This window comes from Charadrius vociferus, unplaced genomic scaffold (genome assembly GCF_000708025.1).
Source record: "Charadrius vociferus isolate BGI_N301 unplaced genomic scaffold, ASM70802v2 scaffold793, whole genome shotgun sequence".
NCBI classification, from domain to species: Eukaryota; Metazoa; Chordata; class Aves; order Charadriiformes; family Charadriidae; genus Charadrius; species Charadrius vociferus.
In genome coordinates, this window is record NW_009647833.1 from 242,177 (window position 1) to 258,435 (window position 16,259).

At 40.2% G+C, this 16,259-nt stretch overlaps 1 protein-coding gene across 1 annotated transcript in view; it reads right to left on the bottom strand.

The window, feature by feature from the left end:
- Nucleotides 1–2,442: 2,442 nt before the first annotated feature.
- VMP1 (vacuole membrane protein 1) overlaps nucleotides 2,443–16,259 on the bottom strand; it is a 59,190-nt gene continuing 45,373 nt past the window's right edge. Inside the window, exons 10-11 of the mRNA XM_009882685.1 lie at nucleotides 4,564–4,666; nucleotides 2,443–3,251 (exon numbers count right to left, since the gene is read on the bottom strand). Coding sequence (XP_009880987.1) covers nucleotides 3,108–3,251; nucleotides 4,564–4,666 — 247 coding nt within the window. The 3' untranslated portion in view covers nucleotides 2,443–3,107. The remainder of the gene's footprint in view (nucleotides 3,252–4,563; nucleotides 4,667–16,259) is intronic.

Consider the following 16,259-nt stretch of genomic DNA (forward strand, 5'->3'; position numbering starts at 1 on the left):
AGTAATTCCAAGAAAAAAAGCAAGATACTTTATTCAGCGTCTAAACTGCAAGAAGAATCGGCTAAAACCACAGTGATCCGTGCTAAGATTGTTTCTCTTGCAACAGAGCTCACTTTGGATTTTTCTCTAACACTCTTTAAACTGGATGATTGACTGCTTCCAACGTGTAACTGAAAATAGGTACAACAAAAGGAAACTTTGGATTAAGGGAGCAAAATACATGTTTTCAGGTGAAACGCTAAAGGCTCTGGGTCTTTCTTTGAAGCCACAAAATGCAATTGCAGATGTATCTTCTGTGTTCACACTCATTGTAGAATGCTTGGGACAACGAATTGCAGAGTGTAACAACCAAGCTCAGTATACAGAAATGGAAACAATCCAGCTGAAATAAACACTGGGAAACAGTTATTTGCTTGTTTATTTAAGCAAACATAAAACTCTCCATTTGGAATTCTCATTAGGTTTCTATTATTTTTTACCTCTTACCAAGTCTTATTATCTCTCAGCGGCTGAACAGGTAGAAGCAAGTAGAATGACCAGTCCCTTCTTTAAATAGTGTTAGAAAGCTTCAAAATAACAGCACAGCTTATTGGAATGGACATATACAAACATGAGTTGCAGAACAACAGATAGATCTACTTCACGCTGTATGTATGTAAACATATATTGAAATAAAAGTGGGAGAAAGCTTTCAATTTCTCTAGTGATTTTTCAGTAGGCAAGGAGGCATAATTACGAGGAGGCCACTAAAGCATTTAGGAAGGTACAGTTTATTGGCTCAAGCTCTAGGAAGAGGATTGGTTTTTTTCTTTTTAATTATTGTTACAGTCTCCTCATTTCGATCTGACAGCATACAGGGGCCTCAACATGGTGTAAGTATCATTTATTCTCACGAAAGGCTTTAAGAGACTACCAGAACCATGTGCAGTAAATACCAATGTCTCTGAGGTGAATGGTGGATTTGAGGACAAAAAACTGCCATAGAACAGGGGAAGGCAACAAACAGCTACGAACTGCTGACATGCTCTCTTACAAAGTGCAAAATTAAAGTTTTAGTAGACTGAAAAAAGTGAAGCATCAAATAGAGCTATAATTTTTTGAATGTATATTGTATTAGAACAAGTTCTTTGCTGCGTTATTGTCAAAGACCATATTTAGGCCAAACAGTGAAAAAACTGCTAGGGCCAAGACTTAAGAAATACTGTTCATCTTTTAAAAATCCAGAGGGACAAATGGACGGCCTTTGTGCTTTTAACTATCTTGTACTGCCTCCCAGCACTCAGACTTTCAGATATTTAATCTAGGCAGCAGCTCTAGTAGGAGAAGTCCCTATGAAAAGCCTCCCCGCTCTTTCATTAACATTGTTTAAAGCTCTATATGAAGTGTACAAGAGAAACATTACAAACCTCACACACAACTGAGATGACACTTTAAAAGATGTTTCTTATGTAGAGTGCTGCACTGCACGACTTCTGCGCTCCCTTCCACCTAAACCTGAAAACATTTATATGCTATTGATGTTCAATGAAAACAGCTGGAGATGGATGAGGAAACGGTCAGATGAGAGATACCAAAATGTCAGACAGCCTACCGACTGTTGTTGCCATGAGATCCAACAGTCAACATCAGTCTGATAAGCTATCCGACAGGATGGTACAGCCATGGGGATGTCACGACGGTTGGCAACACAAGAGGACACTCAGGCAGGATTGAACAAAATACACCTGGCTGGAGACCTGCCCTAACCTACCGCAGGGATAAATCAAACCTGAGCGAGATCTAACCTACTGTGTGCTCACATGCCACCTTCCCATAACACTAATTGAAAGTCAAATTCATTCTTGTTACTTAACACTAGGATAAAAATAAAAACCAACAGTCCTAAAATTATTAGAGCAGTAACACACGTACAGTAGCAGCAGAACGGATATCTACTTACTAAAGAGGGAAAAGATACATTTTAATATTAGTTATGTTCATGTACATTAGAACTGGAACACACACTGATTCATAACAATGTTTTAAAAATATCTGACTTCAAAATCCTAAGGTTAAGGTTCTCTGCATCATTGCTGGGTTTGACACCAAATCTGTGTTCAGCTGGACTCTTCGCTCTTCCCCCCCTCTCCTTCACTGCCCGCGGTGCCGTGCTCAGTGGCAAACATCTCAGAAGAATCACCCGCTATTTAACTTGCCTAGTTTAACCAGTGAGCCACACTTCAAGCAAGTGATATTCTTTCTACTTCCTTCTGCCAAGTAAGAAGTTCTTAAGAAAAAAGGAAAAAAAAAAGAACAAAGGGCTTCAGCACCATTTGTGCAGGAAGGATGAGTAAAGCATGCGATTCATGGGATTAAGGCTTAATAAAGAAACTAAAGCAACTGAGCGGACAAAAGTGGAGGGGAAAAGAAACAGCTTAAACAGACTGACACAAGAAATTCTGGAATGATCAAAGATGACTTTATAAAGTTTTATCTTAACTTCATTCTAAATATACAGAATAAAAAATGTCAGCTTCAGCATTTTAACATCAATTATCTCTGCTAACATCATGAAGTTTCAGAGGTGGCTTTTCCAACCGAGAGCACGTGCAATGCAGCGGGACACTGGAGAATTCAGATGGAACAGCCTTACCAGGAGGGACATGCAACAGTTGGTATCCAATCTGTATTCGTTTATCTACAGTTTAATGGTCTCGAAAGTTATGGGAAAAGCAAAACAGCCACCCTTCAAACTAAAAAGTTACCCTTAGGTCGGTCTGAAGTTAGATCAGGAAATGGAGAGTATTAAATCACCAGTTTTGGAAGCTATTTGGATGGACAACGTTTGTGTTAAACACCATTTAACATCCCATTGCCCATCCTGTATAATACAACTCAGACTTGTAAAGCATTTATACCTTACCTTAACATTTATAAGTTTGTCAATGAAACGTCTGCTCTAATATCCAAATTACTTTCAAAATTAAATAGAAACTTGTTATAGTTGAAAATTGATGTTAAAAAGTTTCCCCAAATATTTTTGAATAATGCTGATTTTTAAACATATGGAAAGATGTGTCATTTTTCGTGTCTGCTAAAACCCATTCCGAGGTTTTTTTTTTCCAGGCTCATTTGGTTTTCTCTTCCGAGTACATCTTCTGTTGCAGTCGTTTGGCATAGCTTTGGGCCATGGAGTTGATTATAGATAAGATAAAATAACAAACCATGACAATCACTAATTTTTCAAACATCCAGGATAGCCAGTTTTCCCCCTGAAGAGACAAAGACAAAATAGAAGGAGGAAAATCAAGGTTAGTGGACAGCACAATGGAGAATTCTCCCTCTTCTGGGTGAAAGGGAAAAGCCTACCCCGTTATTTTATTGTGTCATTTATCAAATTAAAAACAGGAACCAAGTGCAAGCTGACAGGATTCCTGCAGGTCCCTCTGTAACGCTGAGTTTAGTCCCTTGAAAGACAATGCAGGAGGGCTTGCCAAATACGCCGCAGGGCAGCCGATGAATCCCCGATCACTACGAGTGTGCTAGCAAAGTGATTTATTATTCCTAGTGTTGTTTCGTCCGGGCTAACGATTCATAAAGTTCAGAATTAGCAACCCCTGACTGTCATTCCCTGTCGTGTTTGTTGCAAAGAAAACAATAAGGTCATTGGTTAACAATGTTTTTTTCCTAAACTGCATACACTGTGTTATCTTCCAATTAGTATCCGATTCTTGTGTCACTAGAAGTTCCCGTGATGACTTCGGCAGTCCCACTTCCACTGTTTTCCGTGGCTACGCATAACTTGGATTTTTTTTTGTCAAAGGAGGGCAGCAATGCACTGCACAAAAATTACTTCAAAGTGCATAAAAGGAATCTGCATATTTCGTTATTCCAGCCTGACCCTCCCTAATTTACTCTCTTTAGTGGTAAGAAATGGGCAAAGAAACATTTAAAAGAGCTACAAGTATTCAATGCGAAATGTGAGTTAGATTAATGGGTTTTATCTAAAAATGCCTTAGTATCCCAAGAAATTTCATGTCAAGTTGTTCTGTCCCCACTGAAAATTCAGGGTATGGCTTTTAAAACACCTTTGTTTTTTTAAAAAAAAATACTTTTTTGTATGAGAGGACACTTCTGCCCCTTGTACCGACTCTAAACACCCCATTTTTCTTTCCCTTTCGCACACCAAAGGCTTAGGGATTTTGTTTCTCTTACTGGCCGTTAAGCCACAGATCCTGCTGGCATCTGAAGCGCTGATGCTGCACACAGTCTGTTACCACTTCACATGTAAACGCAACTTTTTTCTGCTTAAATTTCCCTTTCAAAATAGGCAGCTGATACAGAGGCAAGACATGCCGTTGGTCTCACTTTATTTTCTTTATTCTCTAAGAGGTTTAAGTCCAGTTGCATACAATTACAGTGTTATTTTTAATTCCCAGGTTGCTTTTAAAATAAGATTTTTATCTATTCCCTGGGGAAATCTTTGAAAAACAGAATCAAGAGTTACATCGGTTAAGCTGACGAGTCAAAAGACAGCTAGGGAAGGGAGAAATGAATTGGGGAGGGAGGCAGAGAGGTTCTTACCTGTGGCACGCCACTGTCAGGTTTGTGGTGAAGTTTTATCCTCTGAGCTTCCAAATATTCTTGAAATGGCTTCTGAAGAGAAGGACCTACACTTGGAATGGCACTGATGCAAAGTTCATCCCAGAGAACAAGACAAAATAGGGGAGAAAAAAAAAACAAAAACAAAAAACTTTTTTTTTTTTTCAACTTACCACTTTGACCCAAATAGAACAAAGTTCAGGCTGAGCTACAGCTGAGAGAGGCATTGCTGCCCGACAGAGCAGGTAACGGCGAAATAAAGTGCATTTTGTCTTTTTATCTGACACTTCTGAAAGGGACGCATTTCCCCAGGTCCTCAAAAAGTGCTTAAAAAGAAAAATATTTCAGAGCAGCCCAGTGACAGTGCACTGCTGTGAGCCAGAGCGCTTCCTTCAAGGCAGGGAGGGAGAAGCCAGCTGAGGCTGTGCACTGGTGCGGTGCTGAGAAGAAAATGAATGACTTCTGAGAAGTCCCACATTTATCACCAGCAGTTCCTGTAAGAACTGGTTTGAACCGATTAATAAGGAAATGACTTGTGCTTGTGTCATCCCTCAGTTAAAAAAGAAACTGCTCGCCCTATGACATGCCCCTATCTCCTCAAAGAAGACGGCCCCTTTCTCAAACTAAGTCCTTATTAGGACAATCTGTGCGTCATCCTTACCCAAAAAGAATGCATTAGCAAATTCTGCAGGCGCCTCCCACAAGTCAGTGATTAACAAAGGAACAAAGAAGGAACTATGAACCCTGTTCTGAATCATGCCAGGGTTTATGGCAGATGACTTGCACTAAAGCTACAATACGTTACTGAACACCTTGTTCTTACAGGAACGTTAGAAAGATCGCGGGGAGGTTCTGGAGCTGCGCACCCTCGCCCGCCTCCTCGGCACAGAGGTGTCCGCGCTGGGCAGACCCACGGCAGCTCTGCGAATACCCCAGCCCAGCCAGACTTCAACCAAAACCAACGTGGGTAATTTTTCTTTAAATCTATACACCGTGCTATTTAGCAGGAGGTCCGTGGAGCTTTAATAACTGTCATGACACTTGAAAAAAAAAATTTTAAAAATCCTGTTCTCCTATCCAGAAGGCATTACCCCCCGCAACACCACTGTAGTGCTGGGCTGGACTGGTGCGAGGACACAGGGAGTCCCAGGGCTCCCAAGGTTTCGTCCACACACGTACACCACCACTGCCAGCCCCGGCCACCGCAGAGTTCCCATTGCCGACAAACGCCATTTGAATTTCAAAGAGAATGGAGATTTTAAATTTCTTTTTGTAATTTTAAAGAAATTTATATGGTCTTCTACATTAAAAAAAAAAAAGTCACCTAAGTTTCAGCGCTACAGTTTTGATTCTTCACACTATTGCTTCAGGGAGGACTTAGTAAAACACACTTAAGACACCACAATACACACAGACAGTTTTACAAACTGATCATCTCCTCTCCGAACGACTGCAATTGCTACCCGAGCCCTAGGGCTCGGAAATTATTTTGCTCCCGGTTTGACAAGATATTCCCTGTTCCAGGATAGGGCCCAATTATAAAAGAAGATCTTTCTAAGCTTAAAAATTTACGAACATGCACAGACCAAAGCAACAAAGTAGCTCACTCTCCTCCACTGAATCTATTGCCTTCAACAGCCAGGGGCAACTATTTTTTATTTAATTTTATTTTATTTTTTCTTTTTAAGATATTTACAAGAAAAAGATCGCTTCCCTCATGATTCACCATCACAATGATACCAATGGGTGAGTAAATTCTGTGCCCGGACTGGTAAAATTTAAGCAAAAAAAGAGCCGAGACTAAAGCTCTATGACACACTCTGAAGACTATTACACATTTTACACGAGAGTACGTTGACTTTTACAAAAGATGTGCAGTTTTTCAGAACCGTCCCTTACGGAGCTGACTTTATTCGTGGTAAAAAGTCTCCTCATGACTCGCTGATCGGGACGAGTCACCGCTTTAAAAATGAGTTACGTTTTGAGGTTTCTTTTCTTTTTCAAATGACGCTTGGAAGGCCGGAAAAGCTACTGGAAGGTAACAGTTTACTTTTAAACTTCTGCACGATTATGAAATGAGGGATATTTAAATGATGAGAGATGAATGATTAACAGAATGGTTGTTCAAATGCCTCCATTTTTTCTGAAAACTGAACTAAGTCAGTGCCCAATTAGCACTAAACAGAACAAAGACATGAAACCCAAGTTCAGACGGCTTGAAGAGATCCTGGTGAATCAACACTGTATTTCAGAATTTTTTCGCTGAAAGTATTCAGCTTTTTTTTTATTATTATTTTGTCACCATGACTAAGAATTAAGTGCACAACATTTGGTTTTTTTAAAGCGGTTTTGAAGAATTGTAAGATCCTGAATGCGAGGACCTTGGTTTCTAAAAGTCTGCGATGTTTTGCACATTCAGAGAGACTGAAAAAAGGTGCATAAAATTTAAATAAGGAGTAAAATGAAGCAGAGTAACATCTAGAAAATCATGAACCCACAGTAGCAGGACTAAAAATCTTGAAGTCTCATTTCAGTGAGACAGTATTGGTTACTTGTACTCTTTCAACAAAATTCAATCATTTAATCAACCAGCTAATATATGTGTCACCTAATATCCAAAGCGTAGACATCATCTTAGATCTAAAAGTTTTTAAAAAAAATAAAAATCAGTTTTAATTTTATTTCATTACAAACAAATGATCGGTACCCCCCAAACTTAGTGACGTTCAACTCAGTAACCCTGTTCTTATCAAAGGAGGAGGGGGAAGACTTCAGTGCAGGTTTTGGAGGATTACACTCAGGCAGAGGCAGGCACACATGCAAAAGGAGCAGATTTGCATCATAATTCTGCGCCACTTCGCAATGACTTCAAGGTGCCCCTTCAAGCCCTGCTGCAGCTGGAGGAGCCCAGATGCAAACCACAGGCTGTTCACACCGACCCCACACGGGAAGATGCCGGGAGATAACCCCGTCTGTAGAATCATCTAAACCCAATTCCTTGCATTTTCCTTTGAGAATCGAGCCTGTTGTCCTTCAGACAAAGAATATGAAGGGATAAAAAAATAAAAGGACCTCAGTGCACAACAGAACTTCGCTCATCCACACTTTGTAGCCTCTATCTGCCAAAACAAAACACACAAAACCCCCCAACACACAACCTGCTCTCCCTTCTGAAAAGCTTAAAACGTATTTCTTAAAGAGCTGCGTTAGGACTGCAATTAAAAAAACCCCACAAGTAATTCACGAGGACCTGTCTATCAAAATTCTCAATGAAATACGCTTCACTAGTTGCTACTGTTATAAATGAATTTTGCAGTTCATCAGCAACAAGGATGCACTGTTAGGAATAAAGGTGATGTTCTCTGTCCTTCCAACAGAATTTACTCGACAAACAAAGAGACTGGCTACACTTTTACCATAAGACTCAGGAAAAAAAATGCTTTGGATTTTTTTTTTTTTATTAAAAAAACTCCTCTGAAGAAATTTCGATTCAGAAATTTTAGAAACAGTTAACATTAAATACCAATTTTTTTTTTTTAATTCATTCTGATTGTCTGCTAAAATGAAACATTTCACAAGGAATTGAAACTGAAAACAGACTTCCAAATATTACACTAGTCTTTGGTACAGCCTAAATTCGTTAAAATCATAACATTTTAGTAAAAAACATTACTTGCATTCTAATACAACATAAACACACATTATTAATTTTGCTTCACTAAACAAAACACTGTTGAAGCCTCTTTTCAGAAGTACTACCTGGTATTTGTAATTAAAAAGATGCCTCTGATTATTTTTTTTTTTTTTACTTAAGAGCCATTTAAGAGCCATTTTTTCATTGATATTTAAATGAAAAAATTATATAGCTTTTTTTCCCCAACAAATAAAACAAAACTTCATATCTATTTGAAGCACCAGACTACAGAGATTCAGCAAAGTTGTTCCAGGATTAGTTTAAAAATGACACCAACAATGTTCAGATTCTGCCAGTGGGTCCAAAACTTCTATTCCAGTTACAGCAAAACTGTGTTTATTAAAATACACTGTACAATTTATTCCTTCGCTTTTCAAAGAATGGCTGTCAATATTTGACCCTCAAATGCCAGTCATTTATCATGAAGTGATGATTTTGGGAAAGTGATGATTAGGGAAGATTTTGGGGAAATTGATCTCTTGAACAGAATCTTTTTAACAGAATCTTTGGACCTCCAGGTAGGAGTTTTCTCAATGGATAAAGCGCCAAATCAAGAGGAGAGAAGGGCAAAAAAAAAAAAAAAAGATATTTTCCTTGTGCCAGCTTAACAAAGTGTGGAAAGTTATTCAGTACTTCTGTCAACTGCATTATTACTGGTATTAAAAATACTTCTTTAAAACCATTTAATCATTGCACTTTTGAAAGGCAAATTTTTCGCCTTACGAGACCTTTAAGAGTACAGGTTACTCGTGAGTCCCTGACCTCTCCTAACCTGTGCTTTAGAGTTTGTGACCGCCCAAATAACTACAAACTGTGCTAAATGCTGAAGTACAGTTGTCTGTCAAACGCTGCACTTCAGTATCATTGTGCTGACATTTCGCCAAAAAAATCTACCAGTCCGGGATTTCGCATATAAAGTTCCCATCTCATACAAACCTCTGCACGTGTCCATAGTCGCGTACCTTTCCAGAGAGAAACGTTAGAATTAGCAAGTATTTTCAGGAAACACTGAAGTTGCCATTTTAGACCCACATTTTAGGAACATTAATACAGTGGGGGTTTTACTGCTAATGAAACTTTCTCGTTTGTAAGAGGCCTCTAACAGCCAATGATGATTAAGCAGCTGATTAACTCTAAGCAGTTCTTAAACAACTCCATTTATTCTGATGGAAATCAAAATTAAACAGGAACCTCAGTGGCACTCAGTTCTGAATTTTACACCCAATTCAGCAGCTGATACGAACAACTGGAATCGGCACCTCGGCTGCGATGATGAAAAAACATTAAGCACCGCAGGTTTAAAATCATGGAAGTCCATTTTATCATGGAAATAATAATCCGAAGGGCAACAAAAACCGCAGGAATTGAATGGATGGTGCCCAGAGGCCACCAGGCTCCCAGGCTGGAGCACACGGAAGCCCTGCTTGGAAAGGTGATGCAATATTGAGTCACAACCCCATTTTATGGATGATCTCGCTAATGTCCACAGCTGCTAATTTGGAAAAACCGTTTAACTGTGAAGAGGGGGACTGACTTGGTCAGAGCCTGGCACGCACACTCCGTCCTCGCCCGGACCCTCCCGGGGGCCGGCGACAAACAGCGCCCTATACTTTTTGCTCAGATTCAGCCATTTGGGCTAGTCCAGCTATAGAAAAAACCTCCTTTTAGGAAACGCCAGCACTACAATTCAAACTGAAGACAACAGCGAAAGAACTTTTGACACAACAGAAAACCAAACTGAGAGGAAAATAACCACCGCGCGCCGGTTTTGTCAGCACAAGCCCCGCACTCACCGGGGATCTCCCGCCCAAGGCCAGAGATTATCTCCTGCCACAGAAAAGGGAGTTAAGTGGCACTGGGGAGTGTGAGGCAGGAGGGAGGGAGCGTGCTGGGCTGGAGCCCTCCCTCCCAGTACCCCCAACTCTTCTTTTAAGAATTTATTTAAATCAGATTAGCTATTGACAGCTAGGCCAGAGGGGCAAAGCAAAGGGTTTGGAACAATTATGCAAAACACCGTTAAAGCATCACACCCAACAGCCGTTCCTCCCACGCGGAGTTTCTCTGTATTAGATTCACATTTCCCCATTCCCCTGTAAGAACACAGGAAAAAATCCACCCGGCAGCTCAAAAGCAATGAGGCATCGAGTAAGAGGCACCACAGTCGATGATTTTACCCATCCCTCCCCTCAGAAGAAACTGCAAGTTTTGCTCCAGCGTGGTACCAACTTCTTGGAAATACAGACATTTCATAAAGCACTGAAATATTTTTATGCCACTGGTTAATTAGCAAAGCTGATTGATTTGCGTACTCCGTTCACTGTCTAAACAGAGCACCTTTCTTCCTGCAAGTTATTTGAACCTTCAATGGTTAATTTTTTTCCAGACAGTGATCTAAACAGGCTTAACGGTTAGTATTTTAATGAGCTGTCATTTCCTGTGCTGATAAAGATTCTCACAGTATTTAAAGCATCCGTTTCCCTGAGGCTGGGCCATACGGACCCGCAGTGACTCAGTGGAGCTCCCGCTCCCGACCCGACGCAGCCCTCAGAGATGCTGCTGCAGCAAACCTGGACCCCGGCTCCCACCGAGCATCCCCCGAGCATCCCCGGCACAACGCGGGCATCCCCAGCACAACCCGGGCTGCCGAGCCACCGCGGGACCAACCGCAGGCTTCAGCTTCCAGGACCGCCGCTGCGGCCTCAGAACGTTCAGTCAAACTTAGATGTTATCTGCGTTCTGTGTTCTAAAATTGCAGAAAATAAATCTGATTTATGGTCAGGATCAACAGAAACATTTTGGGGGGTTAAAAGGCTACTTGGCAGATTCCCTCGCTTTACGAGATGAAAAAAGAAAGTATCTTATCTGAAGGTTACTAAGCTGAAATTGTTACACGTTTAACGTCATTTATACCTTGAGCTACACTCCACTACCCACGTTAACCCAGCTGTCTGCAAAACATTTTTTCCTGGGACATTCTGTTATGTTAAAATCAATGCTTTCAAAAATAGGAATTGCAACATCTCTGTACTGCTGGTTCTTAACTCTGCTCAACATGGCTCTTTGTAAGGAAACTTCTATTTGTATTTTAAAGCTATAGCACTATTTCTGTACACAATTTATTAAAAAAGCTTGCTTGTTCGGAGTTAAATCCTGCAAGCCTTTTGCAAATAAACTTTTATAATTCTGTTGTGATCCACTGGAAGGTTTTCAACACCAAAGCTACTCAAATTTCATCCACATCTGCGTCCCTTTCAAGACACTAAAGCCTTTTTGTGCAGAGCTGATCCATTGTGTACAGGGTGTATTATGAGGGCACAGTCCCACAGGTTTCTGATATACCTGTGGGAGGAGAGCCATTGATTTATTGTACCGAGAAACGTCAGGTGTATCGGTACACCCTTCCAGAAGCATTTCGTTCAGGAGATTTTGAAGTCACTGCTCAGTTATCCATGTTCTCAGCCACTTCAGGTTCTTTTCGGTTGAATTCTACTACACAGGTTTTATTCTAAATATTGACTGAAACCTATTTTTCCAAATATCCTTTCACGAAGATGCCAGTTCAAGAGGAGATGGACTTTTTTGTGTACATGCAAAACAAAGGTCCACCAAGTCAGGAGGAGTGGCTGGCAGATGGCAGCTGGCTCCTTCGCTGCTGCTCTGCCCCGAGCAGCGCTGCGGGGAGCAGGGGAGATGCGCCGGCAGAGGCCACGCTGTGGGCTCACACCCCGCTGAAGGCCCCCAGAAAACCCCAGACAATCACATGGCACAACATGAATCAAAAAAGGGCCTTTCCCACCCCAGGACAACTGATTTCTGGTGTAGGCCTTTCTGTCACTGTAGCTTCTTGACTTACATTCTAAAGAAATAACCTAAACCTACATTGTAAGTGATTTTTGGAAAAAAAGAATACAATCTTTAAGCAAAGTTTCCAGTTACATCAGTCACCATGATTTCATGTGTACTTTTTTTCGTGCAAGGAACATCGTGCTCCTTGCAAGAATCAACTGAGATTAAGTTGTGAAGCAAAGAATTATGGCACAATAAAGAGCAGCAAACTGGTTTGTCAAGGCAATGGTTCAAGTGCCTGTTACCAAAAAATTGTTTTTCCTTTGAGACATGATCCCTCCCAGTGGCCTGCATGGCTGGTGAGCATGAAAGTTTGTTCCACTGACACCACCAGGTCAAGAAACCCTTCTGAAGCACTGATAGTTTTGGGCAGACTTTCAGAGTTTGTTGAATTACACTTCGCGGTGTTAACAGTCTCACCCCCGGAACGTGGCACTAACAAATTAACTTTTAAAAATCTGCGGAATTATGCCAGGTTTTTTACATGCATTTCACTGGCTTCTATTTAAACTTCAAATTAGTTTATTGGCTCAGTTGATTCACTGAATAGATTCGTTTCTACTTCCCTTAAAATTAGCAAGGCACTGTTTGCTACAGGCAGTAGTTCAGGCATTTTGCTAAGAAGATACATCAAGAGAACAAAGGCAAAGCTCAGTGTTCAGGTGCTCAGCCTTGGTGGCTCCCCTCTGAGTAACTATCACAGCCTCTGTAATTACCTGAGTTCATAATTAACTTAACAATAGTCTGAGGGAATCTCTCTGCCCCACGGGTGGGATTTGTCCCAAGGGATGCAGCCACCACGTGCCCCTGAAGTTCAGATGCTTCTGAGGTGAAGGCCATGTGCTGTCTAACGCTGTATCAAACGCGTGTAGGAATTTTTTAGATGTCTATTGAAGTTCTAAAGTTATTAGTTCATTTTCCCAAAGTCTGAACAGAGCACACTGAACTAAAAAAAAAAATAATTTAGATTTTTTCTTCTTTCTGAACATGTACCCGCAATTGATGGCAGGCAGTTTCGTGGATGGTGTGTGCTTTGAGAACTATTTCTTTCGTAGTTTTCTGGGAATTCTTAATCTGTGTTTGAAACTGCCACTTCAAAGAAAATATGATCGTGCTTAAAAGCAATATGCTTAGTGTGACTTCATAAACAATCCTGCAGCTGTAGGTAAAAAAAATAAAATGGAAAGATTAAAGAGCCAAAAGAAAACCCACAACATACATGATAATTAAACATTTTAAACGGGCTGGGTTTGGCCTCAAACCAGCATCAAAGTGTTTTACACAGATGATAAGTTAAATGCTTCTTTAAGTGACAGAATGCGACAAAACCCTTCCACACCATCTTTCCTCGCAACAGCTTATGAACGTAATACAACCTGAGAGAAAACCTTATCCTCTTCCAGCATTTTAGACAGCAACAACACAACTTTAAACTATTAGCTGGTAGAACAGGTCGATCATTACCAGCATCTTCGTAATCCTCCTCAGCTCCGATTCTCAGACTAACTTCGGTTTCCTCAATCCATCCACGTCTCCTTGTTCCTTCTAACTGGGCTCGTGCGGCGCAGCTCCTCGCTGCTGCCACCACCCATCCTCCCGACCTTCTTTTCGGTTTTCATACACTGGATACCACCACGGTTTTCAAACAATCTTTTGTAAACAGCTTCTTAATTTCCTGCCACATTTTCTTTTCCTTCTTTATTTAATTAACATAAGGAGTATTTTACGATCCTTTTATAATGGAGACCTAGGCAAAACTGTAAAATCAAATTACCCTAAATGATATCGCACCAGGCTGGTTATGGCAGGCTGAGCGTGCAGCGCCGGGTGCATCCAGCAACACAAGTAAACAACCACCGAGCTGTGGGCAAGTGCTGCAGGTGAATCATTTTTGCTCTTTTTCTCGATAACTACATGAGTCTCAGTCATTCTCCCTGGCTTATAAGATCAAATATTCTCAGACTTTATCTCATAACTTAATCTTCTGTCTAGATTTTAGTTACCCTGTGTATGAATATGTTCATTATTTTAAAGTATTGTGCTTAGACATTTTCTATTGCGTAAGAGCAATATCCCAGACCAAAAAAAAGCCTTAAGTCATTTTGTCGGCTAGAATTTGATTAAAATAAAGTTACCGACCATTAAATAGAACTACACTTTAACTTAATAATAAGGGATTTAATGCAAGCTTTTGTTTAACATGTTTTATACTCTGCTCTAAAAGAAATTGATGAGGTAATGCTAGCAGATGGCTTGAGAAAAGTCAAGGATACCGGGACATTCCAAAAATCTTACTGTCTCCCGAGAACATTTTTTAACTCTGACATCAACCATCTAATAAAATCTGAATCCAGCAGAGGTCTTGCGAATGCATTCCAAGTAATTTGATGCAAAATTATCTCCAAGACAGATGAAGTAGGAAAAAACCTACTAGTTTTGGCTGCAAGATTTGCAGGAGAGTAAATCTTTGGAAAGATACCTGACCTGGTAGCAGTGCTGGTCAAAAGCTAGTAGTAATTGTCTGGCGTGACTGACACAAAGACAAGCTAACTAATGATGGTTAAAAGCAGCCTCCTTTCTCTCTCTCCTTTCTCTCTTTTCTTCCAAAAAATAACATTCAAAGCAACAAGTTAATTTTGAAGTTTGTTACAAACCCGACACCCAATCAGCAGATCAGGGAGGAATAAAGTCAGGATTTGTTTCGTTAGTGAAATGCTCTAGAATGTTTCTTCCGACACTCCTTTCTCATTGTATAGCATCACTACTGGAAGTTTACATATTTTAAAAGGAACCATTTCCAGACATTCCCCCCTGAAACTGTTCTTGAGGAGTGTGGCTTTTTGCATATTATGTGCAAACAGTTACTACAGTTCGGAAAGCAGAGTGGCCATCAATTTGCCCCATATGACAAGTGAAAGACCTTGGAAAAGTAGAAACACCTTAGAATTTATTTTATGGATGCATATTAGGTATCTGGTTTTAAAAAAAAAAAAAACAAAAAAAACCAAAAAACCCTCAAACAAACCCCACAACAATAAGGCTTTCTATTTAAATGTTAAGAGACTCACATTTAAAACTTTAAACCTGCACCTCTGGCATCGATCTGATCAGCACACTGAGAACAGGCAGTACCTTTCCCCCCCAAGAACACAACTGTTCCCTTGAACAATTAAGCATGAATTTTTGATGAAATCCGTATGATTTGATCTAGTTCCCTACGTTTAAATCAAGTAAGTTGCACGCTTTGTTTGCATCAAGCTGTTTATGAAACTTCTGCAGAGTTAGAGAGGGACTGTTGCGGCGTTTTTTGCTGGATTACCAGGCAGGAAATGCGAACATCCGCAATGGATTTTAAAATTACACAGAATTTCATGACTGAACAGGTAGATAGGAGGCAAAAATCTAGCACTTCATCATTAGTGTCCTAATCTTTGAATCTTCATTCAAACCCACTACGGTACCAGGTAAGTAAGTTGTTTTAATTGCTGCCTCTTCCCCCCGCCTCCCCCCTCAGTTGTTAGCTGGGTTTTTGTTTAGTTTTCTTGTTTTAAACTGAGATTTTCGCTTAAAAAATAAAATAGTAATCAATTGCTGAAGTACACAGTCCAAAAAAGAAAAAGAAGACAGATTTTCTCAAAATAGGAACAGTCTAACCATGTAATTTCTCCTATGAAAAACCAAGTTTAAAAAAATGGAGATATAACTCTATACACCAAATTTCTCATTCTGACATTTTATGAGAGTTTTAATATTTTAAATGTGTGAGGTAGTTGAAATTATGGAAGATGGTTATTGTTATCTTGGGCCACTGCATAAATCACAACAGTTCTTTCATTTTTTGTCACAGGACCAAACTGCAATATTGCAGAAAGTCCATACAAAACAGCCCATTTGCAGCTAAAAGCGCAGCAATCTATAACTGGAAGAGCTGCATCGTATTTCTGGGTGCGAGTGAACTGCTGGTACTACACCCTCAGGGCATCTGACCTCCAGTGCTATTATGTTTCTTGAAGTACTTGAAGCCTTTGAGGTGAGGAATGAAGTTGGGAAGAAGACCTAAATTAGGTGTTGGCCAAAACCTGCACTTCGAAGCAAAGCACAATTTTCAGCCCATCTAATTTGACTCCTCCAGTACTTT